An 18320-nucleotide genomic window follows, 5' to 3' on the forward strand; every position below is an offset into this window, starting at 1 on the left:
AGGTATGGGGGCAAAGAAACAAAATCAGGCACCGTCCCATGTGGGAATAGCAGGTGAGGGCAGAACCAGACTAATCGTTGCTTCCCCTCACTATCAAGCAGCCTGAAACCACTGGCCAGAAAGAGCAGCCTTTGCCTTCCAGAGTCCCAGTGCAAAGGTTCAGTTTGCTGATTGACTCTGTGTTAATCAGTTTCCTCGTGCATTAAGGGGGCCTGTGGCCTGCTTGATTCCTTCTTTAATGAACTGGTTCACTGGAAGTAGACCAGCTGTGTTCAGGAAATCCAGGTCTGCATACAGCCAAGCAGGGGTCCCCAAGGATTGTTCCAGGTGGCCACCCAAAGTCTATTCATAGCTGACTACAAAGCCTGGAGAAGCCATCATACTCCACATACCTTCAAATCATATTCCCTCTCCTGATCGATCCACCAACATTTAAAGTATTGTGCCAATACTTTATACATCTAAAAATGTACCGTGAAATGCTACATTATTCCAAATGATATCTAGCTGTTGTTCATATTTTCCATTTATTTCAGATGAGTATTCCCTTTAATTTCCTATAATAATGCATCCTTTACATCCAATTTAACTGTTCTAATGACTTAATTTTAAATTGTATGTCCATATGCAATCAAGTTCATATCCATTTATTTGGTATTTCTTTGGCTTGGCTTCGCGGACGAAGATTTATGGAGGGGGTAAAAAGTCCACGTCAGCTGCAGGCTCGTTTGTGGCTGACAAGTCCGATGCGGGACAGGCAGACACGATTGCAGCGGTTGCAAGGGAAAATTGGTTGGTTGGGGTTGGGTGTTGGGTTTTTCCTCCTTTGCCTTTTGTCAGTGAGGTGGGCTCTGCGGTCTTCTTCAAAGGAGGTTGCTGCCCGCCAAACTGTGAGGCGCCAAGATGCACGGTTTGAGGCGTTATCAGCCCACTGGCGGTGGTCAATGTGGCAGGCACCAAGAGATTTCTTTAGGCAGTCCTTGTACCTTTTCTTTGGTGCACCTCTGTCACGGTGGCCAGTGGAGAGCTTGCCATATAACACGATCTTGGGAAGGCGATGGTCCTCCATTCTGGAGACGTGACCCATCCAGCGCAGCTGGATCTTCAGCAGCGTGGACTCGATGCTGTCGACCTCTGCCATCTCGAGTACTTCGACGTTAGGGGTGTAAGCGCTCCAATGGATGTTGAGGATGGAGCGGAGACAACGCTGGTGGAAGCGTTCTAGGAGCCGTAGGTGGTGCCGGTAGAGGACCCATGATTCGGAGCCGAACAGGAGTGTGGGTATGACAACGGCTCTGTATACGCTTATCTTTGTGAGGTTTTTCAGTTGGTTGTTTTTCCAGACTCTTTTGTGTAGTCTTCCAAAGGCGCTATTTGCCTTGGCGAGTCTGTTGTCTATCTCATTGTCGATCCTTGCATCTGATGAAATGGTGCAGCCGAGATAGGTAAACTGGTTGACCGTTTTGAGTTTTGTGTGCAACTTTATGGATGAAATTATGTTATGGCACAAATGTGCTTTTCCTTAAATTTGTGAAAATTCTCCAAATGATTGTGAAAAATCCAATGGGAGATCAGCGAATGTACCTAAAAAGTTTACATCTGGCTCTTGTCACATTCACAAATGATCATACTTTGTCACAGATCCAAATATTTTCCTGGTCTCAATTCCTTTCCACAAGGCATTCCATGCTCAACTAACTCGAAGAGCAAAGAAACTTCTACGATTTGCATCTTTCTCCAGATACATTTAAACAAATGGCAGACTTCTTCCCAATTCCTCCCCTCTCCCCCACTTCTTTTCCCTCTTCAATGAGGTAAAAATAAATTCTCCTTATTCAGCTTATCCAGGGACTTGCAGCATTTTCTGTTTTTATTACAGATTTCGAGCAACTGTATTTTGCTTTGTACTAATGGACAATGAAATAGTCAGTTTCAACTTCATCCAACGTGATCCTTTTTCTTCAAGAAGTTTACATCCATAGTAGCCCCATGGTTTTCTCACACCCGTATCTTACATGATCTGGCCAGCCTGAAGCCCCCAGGGCCTGCAGTGTGGCTGAGGAAGGACAACCTCTCCAACTGCTCTCAAACTCTGATTGCAGAGGAACAAAAAAATTGCAGCTGTGAAATTTGGCAAATTTTTAAAAAGTTTGCAAATGATTCAGGTCATTGTGGTTAGTGCAACACCATTATAGCACCAGTGACCCGGGCTTGAATCAACTCTGTAAGGAATTTGTATGTTCTTCCCGTGACCTGTGTGGGTTTCCTCTAGGCGCTCCTGTTACCTCCCACCCTTCAAAACATAACGGGGGTTGGAGGTTAATTGGGTATAATTAGATGGCATGGGCTCGTGGGCCAAAAGGGCCTGTTAGGTCCAAATTTAATTTTTTTTTAATTTCTAAGAAAATGCTTTTAATATAATCAATTAAGATGGAAGTTCACAAAATTAAACAGCGTTGGAAGGTGTGCAGATCCGCACACAAGGACAGTCAGACAGTCAGTAAAAGCACAATGCTGGAGAAACTCAGCAGGTCAAACCGTGTACTTTATCTTTCTTTGGCTTGGCTTCGCGGACAAAGATTTATGGAGGGGGTAAAAGTACAGATAAATATACATAACCAACATTTCAGGCTTGAGCCCTTTATCTTGGTTGATTGGTAACATGGGTGTATTTGGGCAGGATGGACTCGTGGGTCAGAAAGTCCAGTTACCATGCTGTACTCCAAGTTAAATTAAGTTCTGGCACTCAGGAGACAAAAATTTAAATGCAAAGTAAATAATTCTTAAATTTTTAATTAAGTAATAACTAACTAAATTAGTAAGTATAAAAAAAAAAGTAAATATACTTAAAAGGAAGCAACTTGCAATCCCTTCTGCCTCCAAATCTTTGGACTCAATTAGAATTCAGATCACTTGCCAGGTCTGACCTGATACAAGTTCCAAGAGGCATTCTGCGTGTGAGGAGGATGCATTGCGACTGGCCTCTGCCATCACGCTCCTTGTGGAGACCAGTAGCCAAGCAAATTGATAAATTCAGTGCTCCTAACGGGCCAACGTCTGGGACTAGGTTTGACAAGAAGTCTTGAACTCGCTGCAGTTGAAATGGTTTAACCCCAGCAATTCGGTTTGGGACTGACTGCATCGTGCCCATGGTTTTAATCCAAATATCACCAAGCTGCCTTCAATCTTCGAATAATAGAATCACAAAAACACAGAGTGATTGAAGATTTCCAAAATGTTCACAAGTTGTAGACCATTTGTGAAATATCACTGTCCGATTGGCACTAATGCCAACTAATTTAAAAGGAACATTCAAGGATCCATATCACCAATACCAAGCAATCATTTTAAAATACTGGTCAGTGTACAACGTGATCCACACAATGTGCTCCTCTAATACTTCTGATGCTCGATTATGTTTGTCCTTCTGGTTCACGCCAGAACAGGCAAAGGTTCCCCATAGCAAATTCACGCATTTTGTGCTGTTGCAGAGAGTGCCCGCATTCTGCTGCCAAATATTTTGGAGCAAAAGAAACTCTGAGAGCCAGTCAACATCTCTAAATTTATATTTAGACATATAGTATGGCAACAGGTCCTTCCGGCCCACAAGCCTGTGCCGCCCAATTACACCCAATTAACCTACAAATCCCGTACGTTTTGAAGGGAGGAAGGAAACCGGAGCACCTGGAGGAAACCCACGCAGACATGGGGAGAACGTACTAACTCCTAACAGACAGCCAGATTAGAACCTAGGTCGCTGGCACTGTAACAGCATTGCGCTAACTGCTGGGCTAAAACAAAATAAGAGATGTGCTCTTCTATCTAACAATACAAAATTCAACAAGGAATGGAGTGTTACTGATGCTTTTCTCAATAATTATTAAATTACTGGGTGCCCTATAATCGCGGGATGGGTATAGTTTTGATATAATTATAAGGAAGAGACAATAGTGCACCAGAAAACATCAAGGGAAGTGCAATTGCTCCGTTTCAGTAGAGCAGAGAATACTCATTACTACGTTTTGTAGTTTTGGTTTTGCTCAGTCTGCCTCGTACGTGCATCGATCACAAGATCAAAACCAGCCCCTCTGATGTTCACAATACCTGCCTCAAACAAGCTGCAGGCATTACAACAGGATCTCAATTCCCATTGCTTCAAAAAGAGCAGACTGATCAAAGTCAACATCATTCTCAGGCTGAAGATGAGTGTTCGCAATCAGAGTTCAAATTCCTTTTGGACCCAGTGATAAATTTACTTAACACCTTCCATATCCACCCTAACTCCACCCCCAAAATCCCAATAAGCTGGTTTATTACCTCCAGACTCAGAACTTCAGCACATAGATAAGGGACATTCATAGCTCAGGCAGCAGAGATACAATAAATTGTCATAGTCTTTTTTCACAGGATAGGAGTGGCAAAAACCAGAGAGCACAGATTAAAGGTCAGAGGGGAAAAATTTAAAAAGGACCATGGGGAAACCTTTCTTTTTTTTCCCCCCACACACAGAGGGTGGTAGTTATAGGGGACAGGCTGCAAGGGATATTGGTGGACAAATACATGGATAGGAAAGATTTAGCGGAATAAGGGCTACCACAGAAAAATGGAGCCAGCTTGGGTGGACAATGTGGAAGGCATGGGCAAAGGGGCAAACTCTCTGATTATCTCCCAACTCTTCCATGCTGACCCAAGTACTCACTCAATCCAATTGCTTGCATTTGGCCTATATCCCTCCAAACATTTCCTCACCATGTACCCATTTAAATATCTTTTATACATTGTATCTGTACCTACCTCAACCACTTATTCTGGTGACTCGTTCTATATTCCCACTGTCATCGAAGTGAAAAAACCTGCTCTTCAGGTCATCTTTAATTCTTAATCTTCTCACCTTAAACCTATCCCCTCTAGTTTTAGATTTCCTTACCCCGGGGAAAAACAGTGACTATCTATCCTGTCTATGCCTCTCATTCCTTGGCCTCCTTTGCTGAGAGAAAACAGTGCCAAACCACAACTTCTCCTTGTAACTCTAGCTCTCCAATCCCAGCAACATCCTTGTGAATCTTCTCTGCACCCTTTCAAATTTATTATTGCCTTTTACCAAGATCCACCCTCCCAGGCATCACCCTACCCATGTAATGCAGAGCTGAACTAAAGACTTTAGCTTCCTCCACAGATGTGAGTGAAAAATCCACAGTGCTTAATACTATTGTGAGAATGCTAAACAGCCAAGATTTAAATGATCACTTCATGAATATTGATAGGGGTAGCCAGAATATGCTAATTAACTTGTAAGTATGATTAGTTGATCTATGTAATAACTAGTCTTTTTGTTCTTGATGGTCCATGAAATCCACCCAAAATTAAATATGCGATTACTTGGCGTTTCTAAACAAATGATAAAAATACTGACCTGCTGTACATTCAATTCAAAATGTATCATGGGCCTCTCGTAGAAGAAATGGATTAATTTAAGAATCATTTCAAATAATGTCAATGTTTTAGGTACAAAATAATTCACAGAAAGTCTGCTGCTCACATTTTACATATAAACAAACATGTTGTGCACCATTAAGACAGCACACAAATTCATAATGACAAATACAATTTTTGATTTGAAATGTACATTCAAAGTTCTGGCCGACAAAATATACTGTAATTTTTCTGAACTAGAATTCTTAAAACATCAGAACTGTGTTGCCTAGATACTTTGAGAAAATGTTAAAGGTGAAATAAATTGATTCACCTGTTTTACTCCATTCATCGCACACTTCATCTACCTTCCCCTTTGACCCCAAAGGCTTCTTTACCTTCCTGTTATAAACTGTTTATGAACAAAACAACCTGGTGCCCCAAAAGTTACCAGTTTCGTGTTCCTCAATGAGCTGCGATACAACTTCATCCACAAAGGTAAACTTTATTCATTGCTAAGATATCTAGCTGTTAAACATTAAAGGATGGCTTGTAAACATATGTGGTAAATACTCTACCTCCAAATTTAAATGGTTCCACTTGAGTCACCCAAGTGACTGCAGAGACTGGAAACTGGAGCAAAAAGTAAGCTGACTGGGTCGAGCGGCATCAGCAGGAGAAAAAGAATGGTCAATGCTTTGGGTTCGAACCCTTTCAAAACATTATCTTGTTGAAGAGTTCTGACCTGAAATGTAGACCTTTCTTTTAAATGGTTAGGCTGAATGCTCCAAATGTGGTTAGGATAAATACAGTAAATGCTAGAGGGACCTTGGGGTCCGTACATAATTCCCTGAAGGTAGATAGGGTGGTGAAGAAGGCATGTCGCATGGTTGCATTCACTGGTGAGGGCATACAAAATAAAAGTTGGAAGTCATGTTGTGGAGTAGACTCAATGGGTTGAATAGCCAATTTCTGCCCCTTTCATCCTTTGGTCTAACTTTATAAAACACTGGCTAGACAGCACGTGGTGTACAATGTGCAGTTCTAGATCCCATGCTCTTAGGAAGGATGTAGATGAAATGGAAAGAATGTATGTTCCACAAAAGTAAAACACAAATGTCTGCAGGCACCATGGTTGAAGTAATAACACAATGCTGGAGAAACTCAGCAGGTCAGTGACCTTTACAAAATTACTTTTATTCATATCTCGATGAAGGGTTCAAGCCCAAAACGTTGGTTATGCCTCTTTATGGCTGCTATATAAGGTACACTGTTTCACCTGGTGAATTTCCCAGCATTGTTTTTTAACTATGTTCCACAAATAGCACTTTCACCACCATAATCATTAAAATAATACATGCAAATGTATGTTCCTTTGAATTTTTGTTTAATCATTCAAGAAAGTAAGGTTAAAAAGCAATAAAGAATGAAACACTGTTTAAAAGTATCTGTAATGATTCTTGATGGGCTCATTAATACACAAACCACAAGTTACAAGTACCGATAGATTAAAAGTAAAATCCCAGAATTCTCATTTAGGTGTCAGCAAGTTACACAAATTTGACCTCAGTTTCTTCACACACTTATGATCTGGCACTATTTTCTTACCGTTGTGTGGGGAAGAGGTTTCAACACGCAGTTTGTGTTACATTCCTATAAATAATTACTCGACGTTGCGTGAGCGCTGCTATCATTCCAGATGACACAAGTGCCAAATAGAGATAATTGAGACTGAATAGATTAACAGACTGCTTCATTATTGATGTTTAATTGAAAATAAATCGCAGAAATGGTCACAAAGAGAAGCTCATCCTCTTTGATATTATTACAGTCCTCATTTTAAAAGCCCTAGCATTCAAACACACTTCAAAGTTATTCATAAAAGATATCCATTTAGATTTCACATTTCCTAAAGCAGTTAAACACTGAAATTCTCTGACTATTGTTAAAATGCTGCAGCCAATTTACAGACAGCAAGCTCCCAGAAGGTATAGTATACTGATCAGATAGTCTGTTAAGTAATTGGTTGAGTGCCATATTAAAGATTACAATATCACATAACATTACACACTCCCATCTTAATTTCAGTATTTTTTAAGAAAATTCTTTAACTTTGTCTACCTTAAGGAAGACAGAGTCACCATTTTGTCCAGCACCTCTCACAGAAATGAGGCCCCAGCGAGGAATGAACTCACGGCCTCTGGTCTATAAGACTGGTGTTCTAACCACTGAGCTCTCGGTCTATCTGAAATAACAATATTTTTAATTCTTTTCTAAATAATTCAGTATTTTATGTCATGATTTGTATTAAAATTTACTATAGAGCAATTACATAATTGAGTGATACAGCACATATGCAGTTTACCTTGTCTATGTTGAATGTTTGCCAACATCCTTCTCTGCTTTCCTTTATTACTTTGCCTGTTTAAATGCCTCTTAAATATAATAAAATATATCTGGAACCATCACATCCTTTGGTAGCAAGTTCCAGATATCAATTCCTCAAATCCTCTTTAAAATGCCTTCTCATCTTTTTTTGATACCTCCATCAATAGTAAAACAAAATATTTTGACAATCCACCCTTTATAGGCCTCTTTTAATTTTACACATCTCTTAAGTTACTCCTCAGGTTACTTCTGTTCCAGGGAAAACAAGCCTAGCCTATCCAATCTCAAACTAAAGACTTTCAATCCAGGCAACATCCAGATGACGCCCTTCTATACTGTCTCCATTGCAACCACATCCTTCCTAATACCATGGCATCTAGAAGTGCACATTGTCCACCAAGTACGGCCTAGCCAGTGTTTTGTAAAGTTGCAACATAACATCCAACTTTTATTTTGTATCTCCTGACCAGTGAATGCAGCCATTCCATATACCTTCTTCACCACCCTATTGACCTGCTCTGCCACCTTCAGGGAACCGTGGACATGAACCCCAAGGTCCCTCTAGCATTTACTGTATTTGTCCTAACCCTATTTGACTTGTAAAGTTGGGAAGAAAATGTTAATTGTGTGAAGTGGTAGGGAAGCGGTTTTGTTACAGTTTTGGCATGAAAGTATATTACCACTGCATGTGTTGTCATATAACTTCTCCACGGATTGTCACCCTTTTGCAGTGGAGAAGCTTGTGTGGTCCTGTGATCCTGAGAGTGATGCTGTATGGAGCTATGCTCCTGGTCGGGTCACCTATGGCGGTAAGGTAGAGGGTGAGATCCCTGACAAAGAACAATCCAATCAAGTCCTCAACGGCGGAAAAAGCAGACGAAGTTACTTTGAAATCAACAGCTGTGAAGGAGGACAAAGTTTGCAGTAAATCCATCAGCTCCGATCATCGTGATTTCCATGCCAGTGGAATTATTTGTTCAATTTATGAAGCTTCTTGGTGTGCAACATCAAGTACACGTTAAACAAATACTTGCACAGGCGTCTTCACTCTGTTGGAATGAAGGCCGCCATCCTAGACCTGAGGGATACCCAGGACAATAACATCATATAAATAAAATTGAATTTTGGTAGATTGTGGTCCATATTGTCCATAAACTGACATTGATTGAAGGCTTTTAGTTAAATGTTTAAAAGAAAAGTTATGCTGTGGGTTTATCTCTGAAAGATTGATATTACTGGCCGCTTCCACAAACATGTTATCAACAGTGCTTCTCCGTCATAATTACTATAATAACCCTTTTACTTTGGTATTGTTTTTCTGGTGAAAATCCAGTAGATTTAGACAGTACACGAGAGTTACAGCTGCCATAGAGGTGTAACCTGGCCCAGCCAATATGAATCATATGTGGTGGAACTGTTCCAGAAATTATTTCTCACTCCAAACCAAATTTACGAATAGTAGCATGGATAGGGATGTGAACTGGGAAACTACAGTATTATTTTAAATATATTTAATAATCAACAATCATACAAAATGCAAAACATCAAGAGAAACCGTCCCTCGATCCCCTCCCCTCTGTATAAGTCCTATTGAATAGAACAAAGAAAATGAAACACATAAAAGAGAATCCCACTGTCAGTGCATACACTAAAACATATGAAGATGCAATAATACACAATGTTAAAATCTTTACAGAGGTCTACTGGCTAGCCAGTAGCCATCGTAACCTTTTGTGACACCAGTGAGGTATCTACATGCTCTAAATAAGGCTGCCATATTTTTAGGAAAGTGTTATATCCCTTCCTGAAATTGAATGTGACCTTTTCAAGTAGGATGCAGCTATTCTTCTCTGAAGACCATCTATCCACGAGAAGATGGAAGTCAGACTTCCATGGAACTGCTATGCATTTCCTGGCCACCCTTAAGGAGATTTCTGTGAACTTGAGAATTACTTAGCGATCTACCAACCCTGGTAAAGTTCCCCAGAAGACAGAGCTCTGGGTCTACTGGGAAGGTGACCCCTGTGATGTGGGTTAAGGTGTCACAAAGGTCATCCCAGAACAGCCTCACCTTCATGCAAAATACTCACTATTAAGTGATTTCTCTTTACCATTACGCCTAACTTGAAAGTAACTTTAAATGCCTTTTTTTTCTTTTAGAGAAACACTCGCTCAACTATCAAAACTCATTATTTATTCACTCAAGGAATAGGGCAGTTTGAAACAGGAGTATATTTTCTTTTTATAATAGAGAACCATTTCACCCATTTTGTATGATGAGTAACTCAAAGGTTAATCCAAACTGTTATGTAAAATGATACCCCAGATAGCATCAGGGCTTTATCTTTGATGATTAAGTTATTAAATAAACTCTTCAACTCCAAAAGTCAAGAACTCCATTAAACCTGACTGTTTACTCCAACCGCTCCTCCAGACTGATTTTGAAAGCTTCTACAAACAATGTTGCAGCCCAGAGAGCTGTCAACCATCTGACACCATACTTAAGAGGTAAAAGCCTTAAAACAGTAATCACTAATTCACTTCCACAATCTAGCTGTTCATTGCATCCTATACAAGTCAAATTTATCATCAAACTATAAACAAAAAAGGTAGTCCAATCAAATTCTCAAACCTGTTTCACCAACCAGATCATCATTCATCTACACCTTAAATTAATTTACCTTCCTTGGCTTTATATCCTAAATATTAAATTGGTCAGATAAAATTTTCAAAATGAAGCTTAACTAAGCTCAAGATTTTCATTCCTCTATATGTAAAGCTTCATGATCAATAGAATTTAATACCAAACACTTCATGGTCAGAACATACATAGTTAATATTTATTGTCATGTAATAAAACAGAAATGTAACATGACACAAAACAGTTGTTAGTTTGCCATAAGGCAGACAAAGATTCACCAGTGGCATTAGCATTGCCCAGCAACCGTGACAGTCAGAGAAAGAGAACTAGAAGTGAGTCTTCTCAGAGTCACCACATGTCTATGGATTTTCCTCCTGCTCTCCTGTAGGCTCTTCAGCCCCAAAAACTCCAGTTCAGTTTAAACCATCATCCACCCAAGGCCAGATCCAAACTTCCAACATGATGAGAAAGCCTTCAGTGTCCAAGGCCTGTCAGGAGCCCTCCTTGCCCTCAGCAACATCTCCAATCCCGGTTTCAATTCCTGGTTCTCATGAGCCACTCTCCAGCAGCCTGCAGCCTGGTGCGGGTCCTTTGACCTCAAGTCGCCAGCAGTCCGCGGCCTTTGTGGGCTTGTCGCCCCCAAGTCACCAACAGCTCACTGCCTGTTTGTGTCCTTTAGTTGCTGGTCTGCCACCAAGGTCACTATCCTCAGGATCATCTCCACTGCTTCTTCTTCTCAATGGGGGTGTTCTCCCCATTACTGGTGCCCTGCCCCAGTCCACTGATCTCCAGCACTGCAACACTCATGGCTGCTGCCGAACGCAGGAGCCGTCTTCTTGGGACAGACCCTGTGGTTGCAGGATTTTGAAACAAAACGCTGTCGGCTCCTTTAACAGGCTGTTCGAAGCCCATACAGAGTCATCAGCAGGAGAACTGGGCAGTAGGACCCCGCATTATTCCTGCTCTCTATGTGTTCACACCAGTGGCAGCACTGCCTCTACATCAGTGCCGTCAATTTTTCCTAACGATGCCTTCGTGATGGAACATCAAAAGTAGTTAGTTAGACTCTCTTGTGAATGATAGTCGCTGTTTAGACTTGGAGGCAGAAATTTTTTAATTAAGTCTTTAAATTTTAAAATTACATTTAAAATTTAAATTTAGATATACAGCATGGTAACAGGACATTTCAGCCCACGATTCCATGCCGCTCAAATTTTACACCCAAATCATCTACACCCCTGGTACATTTTGAATGGTGGAGGGGAAACCGGAGCCCCTGGGGAAAACCCACGCAGACATGGAGAACGTGGCTCCTTACAGACAAAATGGGATTTAAAACCCAGTCCCGATCGCTGGTGCTGTAAAGGCACTGTGCTAACCGCTACCGCCAACCATGCCGCCATTACCACAAATCAGTCCATGCCATAATCTTAATGTTGTCCAGGTCTTGCTGCATGCAGAAATGGATCACTTCATTCTCTGAAGAGTACGACTGGAAAGGGTCCCTACTACACATTTGGCTGTTCCAAATTCCAATGTATTTACCAATACTTTCTTAATCTATTGATTTTAAATTCTCTCTACCACGTCCTTAATAACATAATCATCAACTAATATACTCAAAATCCACTTAAAGTGGAGAACAGCTTTTGCACTTTCTTTTAAAAGTATCAAACATGACACTGTTCTCTAATTTTTTTTAAAAAGAAATGTTAAATACATTCAACAAATTAAAGGGTAATTTTGCAAGCCAAGGCTCTGGGCAAGTCTTACCACAGCAGAGTGAAAGTCCCTTCCATTGAGGTACCTTGCTGGAATTACTCTCTTGCAAAATATCCCAGTATGGTACAGTGTGATATTTGAGATCACAAGGTCATCAGTGAAATATAATGACGAATGAAGACTATTTTCACACAATGTGCATTTTAGCTAAAATATTCAGCTATAGCTTTTGTCCTTCGAAACTAGAGTTGTGTATGGAGAGGGTATCCTGAGCTGAACTACACTTGAGATACTGTTACTCATGATAGCATATATGGTTTTTAGACTGTAGGCATTTCACGGCACAATCAAGGAATCTTGCCGCTACACGGGCAGTCTAAAAAGGAATGTAGAAGAATTTTGAGTCAATTCCTGAACCGCGATTTATCTTGCAGGACCCCTACTACTTTTTGGAGGAAGCCTGCAGTGTAAGTCGTACTGGAAAAGTTCGTTGTCGGTCATCCACTCTACTGCATCGTCCAACCACCAGAACTGTTGCACTCAGGTACTTGCAGTCTTAAAAGGTGCCCAGTGTGAACAACCACAAGGGCAGTAATTAAGTTTGTTTTCTTCTGCGATTTTCCCAACATTGCAGTCTAAAAACCATAATTGAGACACAGCTCAGAAACCAGCCCTTCTGCATCGACCGTCGACCACCCAACTATTCAAATCCTACATTGATCCCTCCATATTCCCATTAATTCTTCCCAGATTCTACCACACACAAAGGTGGCCAATTGACCTACCAAACTGCTTATCTTTGTGATGTAGGAGGCACTCACAGGAATCCCATACAGTCATAGGGAGAACGTAGACATGCCAAAGACACCATTGACTAGAAACTTAATTGACCCAGCTACATGAATACTATGAGTACAAGAGATGAAAGGCTGGGTGAGGTGACTCACCTCCTGGCACCCCAAAGTCCCCCACCGTCAACAAAGCAGAACTCCAGAGCAAGATAAAATATTTGCTACTTGGCTACTTCCATAAAGATTCCATAGTATCTGATCTTATAAAATGATACTTACAGAGAAACATCACACCTAAATAGAGAAGTCCAAAAAATCTGAGATGCTTGGGGATTGGTCAGTCTGGATTTTCCGGATTCTCAGGTAGTACTTTTAAAATTCAAATTTAAGGAGTATTAAAAAAGAGATGAGCAGGTAAATTTTGATAGTTTGTTCATTAGCAGATACAGCATGCTTCATTTATCAAAATGAGCAGTTTTAAAGAAAAATAAAGTCAACCAGCATGGTCACTGTTGCCTCTGTGCACGCACAAAAGCCTGTTGAATTGTAAAGGTTCAAAAGTTTTTTGTAAAGCCCAGATTCTTAGGAGGTCTGCATTTCTGGCTTCTGGAATTTTGTACTTCTACTGTACCAACAACCCAAATTTTGTGGTTGTAATATTTGTATCATTGCAACTCTACATATCTGAACAAGGCCATTATTTGTGAGAATCAAGAAGATGTTTTCAGTGATACCCAGCTCATACACTGGAATGCTCTGAAGTACTCATGTAGAGAAATCTCTTTAAGCAAATTATCAAGAAAGTTTAATACTTTATTCTCATTGTCAAAATCCTTGTTAGATAAAGTGTTCAAAGGATTTAGAAGGTGATGATTAATGCTACTGTTAACCTCTTGGAGTCTGAAAAAGTAATTTCATATTTGTTATTTGTCAAATTTATTCTTTCTACAATCAATGTTCACAACACTTTCAAAATAATGTTATAAGAAAGTATTTGCACTTCTATCTCCACCCAAGCATTTGTTCAATCTCTACTGCACTTCTAAAATTAAACATAGAATATAATAGTTTGTTCTTCGTGGTTTGGTTAATTCTTAAACGTAATTGGCCGTTCAGTCTACTTAGTGACATTACTGTTACTGGACTAGAAACAGTCATTGTTGGCAAAAATTAAATTAGCATCTTGAAAGGGGAAATCCACATTACGGAGATTACCAAAACTTTTGTAAACAGTTTTTTTTTTAAAGTCAAAATGAAGTGGTATTTCTGGCTACAAAATAGAGGACATTGTCTTTTAAATAAAATTACTGACAGTAGACTAAACTTTGCAAATTATAAGTGCAGGTGCACCCTTTTACTAACAATTGAATTGGGGTTGGACTAAAGGGAACAGCTGTGTGGCCTCATTTCAAACTGCCTTGTAAAATGGGGTTAACTGGGCAATTTGCCCGGTTAGTGCCCCACTCATAAGGCAGCTTGAAAGGGTCCGACCCAGTCAGTGTCGTCCAAAGTCAACTGGGTCCTTGCCCTACTTTGGAGGTAGTCGTGGAACCCAGTTAAACTTACCCAGGACACATCGACTAGTGGCTTGAACAGCAAAATAGCCAACCTAATTACTCCTGTGATGTCAGCGCTTACACACTGGCGAAACAGTGAAACCCCGGCTGAAGTATCTGCGGTGATCAGGGGGAGAGAGGGGTCACTGCCAGGGCCCAGGGTAGAGAAGCGGGAGGGTTAGAGGTCACTGCCACGAGGGAGAGAGACGGGGCCACAAATGAGGTGGGGGGGGGGTGGGAGAGAGAGTGAAGTCATTGCCATGGGGGGGAGAGGTCAGTCGTGTGGGGGGGGGGTGCCATGATCATTGGGAGCGGGGTCGGCTTCTCCAGGGTGGGGGGGGGAAATGCAAATGACAGTGAGAGGGAGACTGACAGATGGTGGGGGGGGGGGGGGGAAGCAGGGGAGACAAGTTTGCGTGACATGCCGTTGCGGGGGCGGTATCCCCCTTAAATCACCAGGTTGGCGATTTACTGGGACCATTTCGCCCTCAGCTTAAAAAGTGCTGGAGGCACCTTTGCCCCACTCATCGCACCTGGGTCCCAGGAGGGCGACCCAGGTGCAACAGCTTAAAAGCACCTACCGACTTGCATCTTTAGTTTCTGTCAGTGGTACCGCATCATTGAGTTAAAGTACAGGCAGAATTAAGTACTTTGGGAAGTACTCCAGGTTCTTTCTCGTTATCTCGAACTGTAGTCTTAAAAATAATTAATTTTAAATACCTCTGATGAAGATTTTTTTTTAAATCCATTCAGCCCCAACCATCAGCTCGTTTGAAACTCTGATAATTGAACCAACGGGTACAACTAATAATAATAATGCCCCCCCCCCCCTCCAAATGGGGTTAAAGAAAGGCAAGATGATCTTGTATTCAGCTAAGGGCAGCTAAGGGTTAAAACAAAAGCTGCTGCTAAGAATGACATGTAAAGGAAACAGTTTTGCATGGTTTCTTTTTGCAAGTGTCTTATTTTTTTGCTCTGGTTTGGATGAACAAGGCAGCCACCTTTGAGTGGAGCCAACCAGCGCGGCGCAGCCCACTGCGGGCTCGGAGTCCGGGGCCACTGTGGGGACGGGGTGGAGCCCAGAGGCCGGGCGGCTGCAACTGCGCTCGCCCCGCAGCCAAAGCGCCGCAGATACCCCCTTCCTGAAAGCAAAGGGGAAAACTTTTCGTGCAAGATGTTTTTCTTCTCTCTCTCGCTCCGCCCGTAGGTTTGTTCCCACTCTCCAAACGACACGTCGCTGGGTCATGTATATATATATATCTATCTAGGGGAGGTCTGTTGGCGTCCGGAGCAGTGAAAACTGCGCAGACCCGCTCCCTGCCAGCGTTTACCCCGAGGGCCCTTACCTGCTGCCTGCTCTGCAAACAAGGTCAAAAGCAGGAAAATAGTGACAGCTGGATCAAGGCCCCCAGCCTCCCTGCTCTTCATTGAGTTCCACCTCTTCAGCTTCTCCCTGGGTTAGAGAAGCACTGTGGGAAATTCCTCTGCCCAACAACTCCAAATATGTCTATTGGCCACAAGCCACTGTCAAGATCCCTGTTACTTGCCAAGGGGTTTTTTTTCTTCCTAAAACACTCTGATAAGGAGTTTGGGGGATGGGGGGGTACATTTTGCACATCATGTCTTTTCTCTCTCTAAAGAAGACCTTTGGTATAAATTAAACCAGCTTGGCACTTTAATACAAGTAAACAAGCAGCGGGTGTTAAAAAGTAATAACACCCTTGCTGGAGAGGTTCAGCCGTGTACTTTAGGTAGCAAGGGTACAGAGACGTGACCAACGTTTCGGGCTTGAGCCCTTCATCGTTCAGGGGCCTGGCTACATTTTCTTTTCATACCTTATCGAAGGGCTCAAGCCCGAAACGTTGGTCACGTCTCTGTACCCTTGCTATCTAAAGTACACGGCTGAGTCTCTCCAGCAAGGGTGTTATTACTTTTTAACACCCGCTGCTTGTTTACCTGTATTAAAGTGCCAAGCTGGTTTAATTAATGTTGGCGATGTATCTTTGCTATATAAAGTCTGACCCGCTGAGTTTCTCCAGCATCGTGCTTTCACTTCAACCACGGTGTCTGCCGACTTTCATGTTTTACTTTCGGCAGGTATTTTTAAAGTCCTATTTTCCATTTGGTGTATGCGTGCGTTTTCTTTTGGTTGATGGATTTTTTTAAAAATCTTCTTGCTTCAAATTATTCCAGTCCAAATGCATTTTTAAATAAGTCAAGGTAAACAAGTCAACCAAAAGGAAATTCTTAGCAAATTCCTGGCTCCTGGAACAATTGGCCTGAGAGGGGACATGGCACTGAATCCTGGGGAACTATGTTTCTGTGAGGCAGTGTTAAGATTTTAAATGATGTTATAACTTGTATTGTTATATACCACTCTTAATGTCCCAAGGTGTTTTAGGGTGCAGACAAGAACTGATACTGAGCCAGAGAAACATCCATTAGACCAAGTGAACAAAAGCCTGGTCCGGAAGCTAATTTTTAAAGACTGTTGTAAGGGGAACGATTAATTTCATGGAGGAACTTCTGTCATTCGGTATTTGAACATTGAATGATCTAGACACCAATAGGAGATAGAAGTCTTGAAGAGATACAAGAAGGCACAGTAGGATCACAGAATTCTCAGAGGGTATAAGGCTAGAGGAGATCTCAGAAATGGGGGCAACCAAGGCCAAGGAGCAATTTGAATACGAGGATGAAACTTTAACAGTTGGTCAAGTGAGAGCAAATATATGTTAACAACCAGAGGGAGAATGTTAAATTGATCAATGTGGCTTAAGGCATTGTGTTTTTTGATAATTGGTGGAAGATGAGAAACCAGCAAGGAGGATGTTAGAATAGTTAAGACTTGCAGAACTGAGGCAGGTTAAATATGAGCATCATTTAAGGCAGGGGAAACAAGAAATACATAGTAGCCACATTTAATGAAGCAGCTTCTACTTCTTCCTTTGGCAGGGAAGTCCACAGATTAATTCTATGGGAAAAACAGGCCCTTCTCATATCGGCCTTAGATCTCCTTCCCTAGTTCTAGTCTCATCTACCAATATAAACAAATTTCTGCTTTAAGTTTCTCTCTTTTTGTAATTTTATGTTTCTTTAGCATTCCATTCCATTCTTCTAAAGTCCAGCGAGTACAGTTCCAGGCACCTAAATCTCTCCTCGAAGGCTAACCCCTTCATCTCCAAAATATACCTGGTGAACCTCCTCTGCACTATCTCCAAGGCCAGTAGATCCTTTCTCAAGGAGAACAGAACTGCACAGATAGTATTTCAGGTACAGACTCTCCAGTCCCTTGTACAGTTGCAATAAATGAAATGAATTTAAATTAAATCCCTCCAGCACTGAAGGTCAACACCCCATTTGCCTTGTTGATTACTACACACCAAACTTTCGTGATTCCTGCACAAGCACTCTCAAGTTTCTCTCTTTATGGTACCATGCAAAAATAATTAACAGATGAAAAAATATAACATTTGAATGATTTCAGTTAAAGATTTTAAATGGTAGCAGCTTTCTGGTTAAATACGTGTCTGGGCACTCTCCAGCCAGATGGGATTAACATCAACTTTTCCAGTTTCTGCTAACCTGCTCCCCTTTCCGCCTCTCTTCCCTTTCACTGTCAGCTCTCCATCCCCTTCCCTCTCTATTCACCTAGGCATCCCTCCTCCCCATGCTAGCTGCTGTGCCCTCCCTCCCTTCTCCACCTATTACCTCCTGCCTTTGCAAGCACGCCTCCTCCCTATTCGAATGCCTGCTGACATTTTTTAATAGCTTGACGACGGGCTCAGGCCCAAAACGTTGGTTATGTAT

General features: G+C 41.6%; 1 protein-coding gene across 6 annotated transcripts in view; it reads right to left on the bottom strand.

Moving 5' to 3' along the window:
• Positions 1-15969, bottom strand: part of msrb3 (methionine sulfoxide reductase B3) — a 100923-nt gene extending 84954 nt beyond the window's left edge. For 5 of the 6 annotated variants that reach the window (XM_069904008.1, XM_069904007.1, XM_069904010.1 and 2 more), the window contains exon 1: positions 15857-15969. In XM_069904008.1, coding sequence (XP_069760109.1) covers positions 15857-15938 — 82 coding nt within the window. In that variant the 5' untranslated portion in view covers positions 15939-15969. The remainder of the gene's footprint in view (positions 1-15856) is intronic. The other variant, XM_069904011.1, reaches the window with a different exon arrangement.
• Positions 15970-18320: the final 2351 nt, after the last annotated feature.

The sequence above is a fragment of the Narcine bancroftii genome, chromosome 11 (assembly GCF_036971445.1).
Source record: "Narcine bancroftii isolate sNarBan1 chromosome 11, sNarBan1.hap1, whole genome shotgun sequence".
NCBI lineage: Eukaryota > Metazoa > Chordata > Chondrichthyes > Torpediniformes > Narcinidae > Narcine > Narcine bancroftii.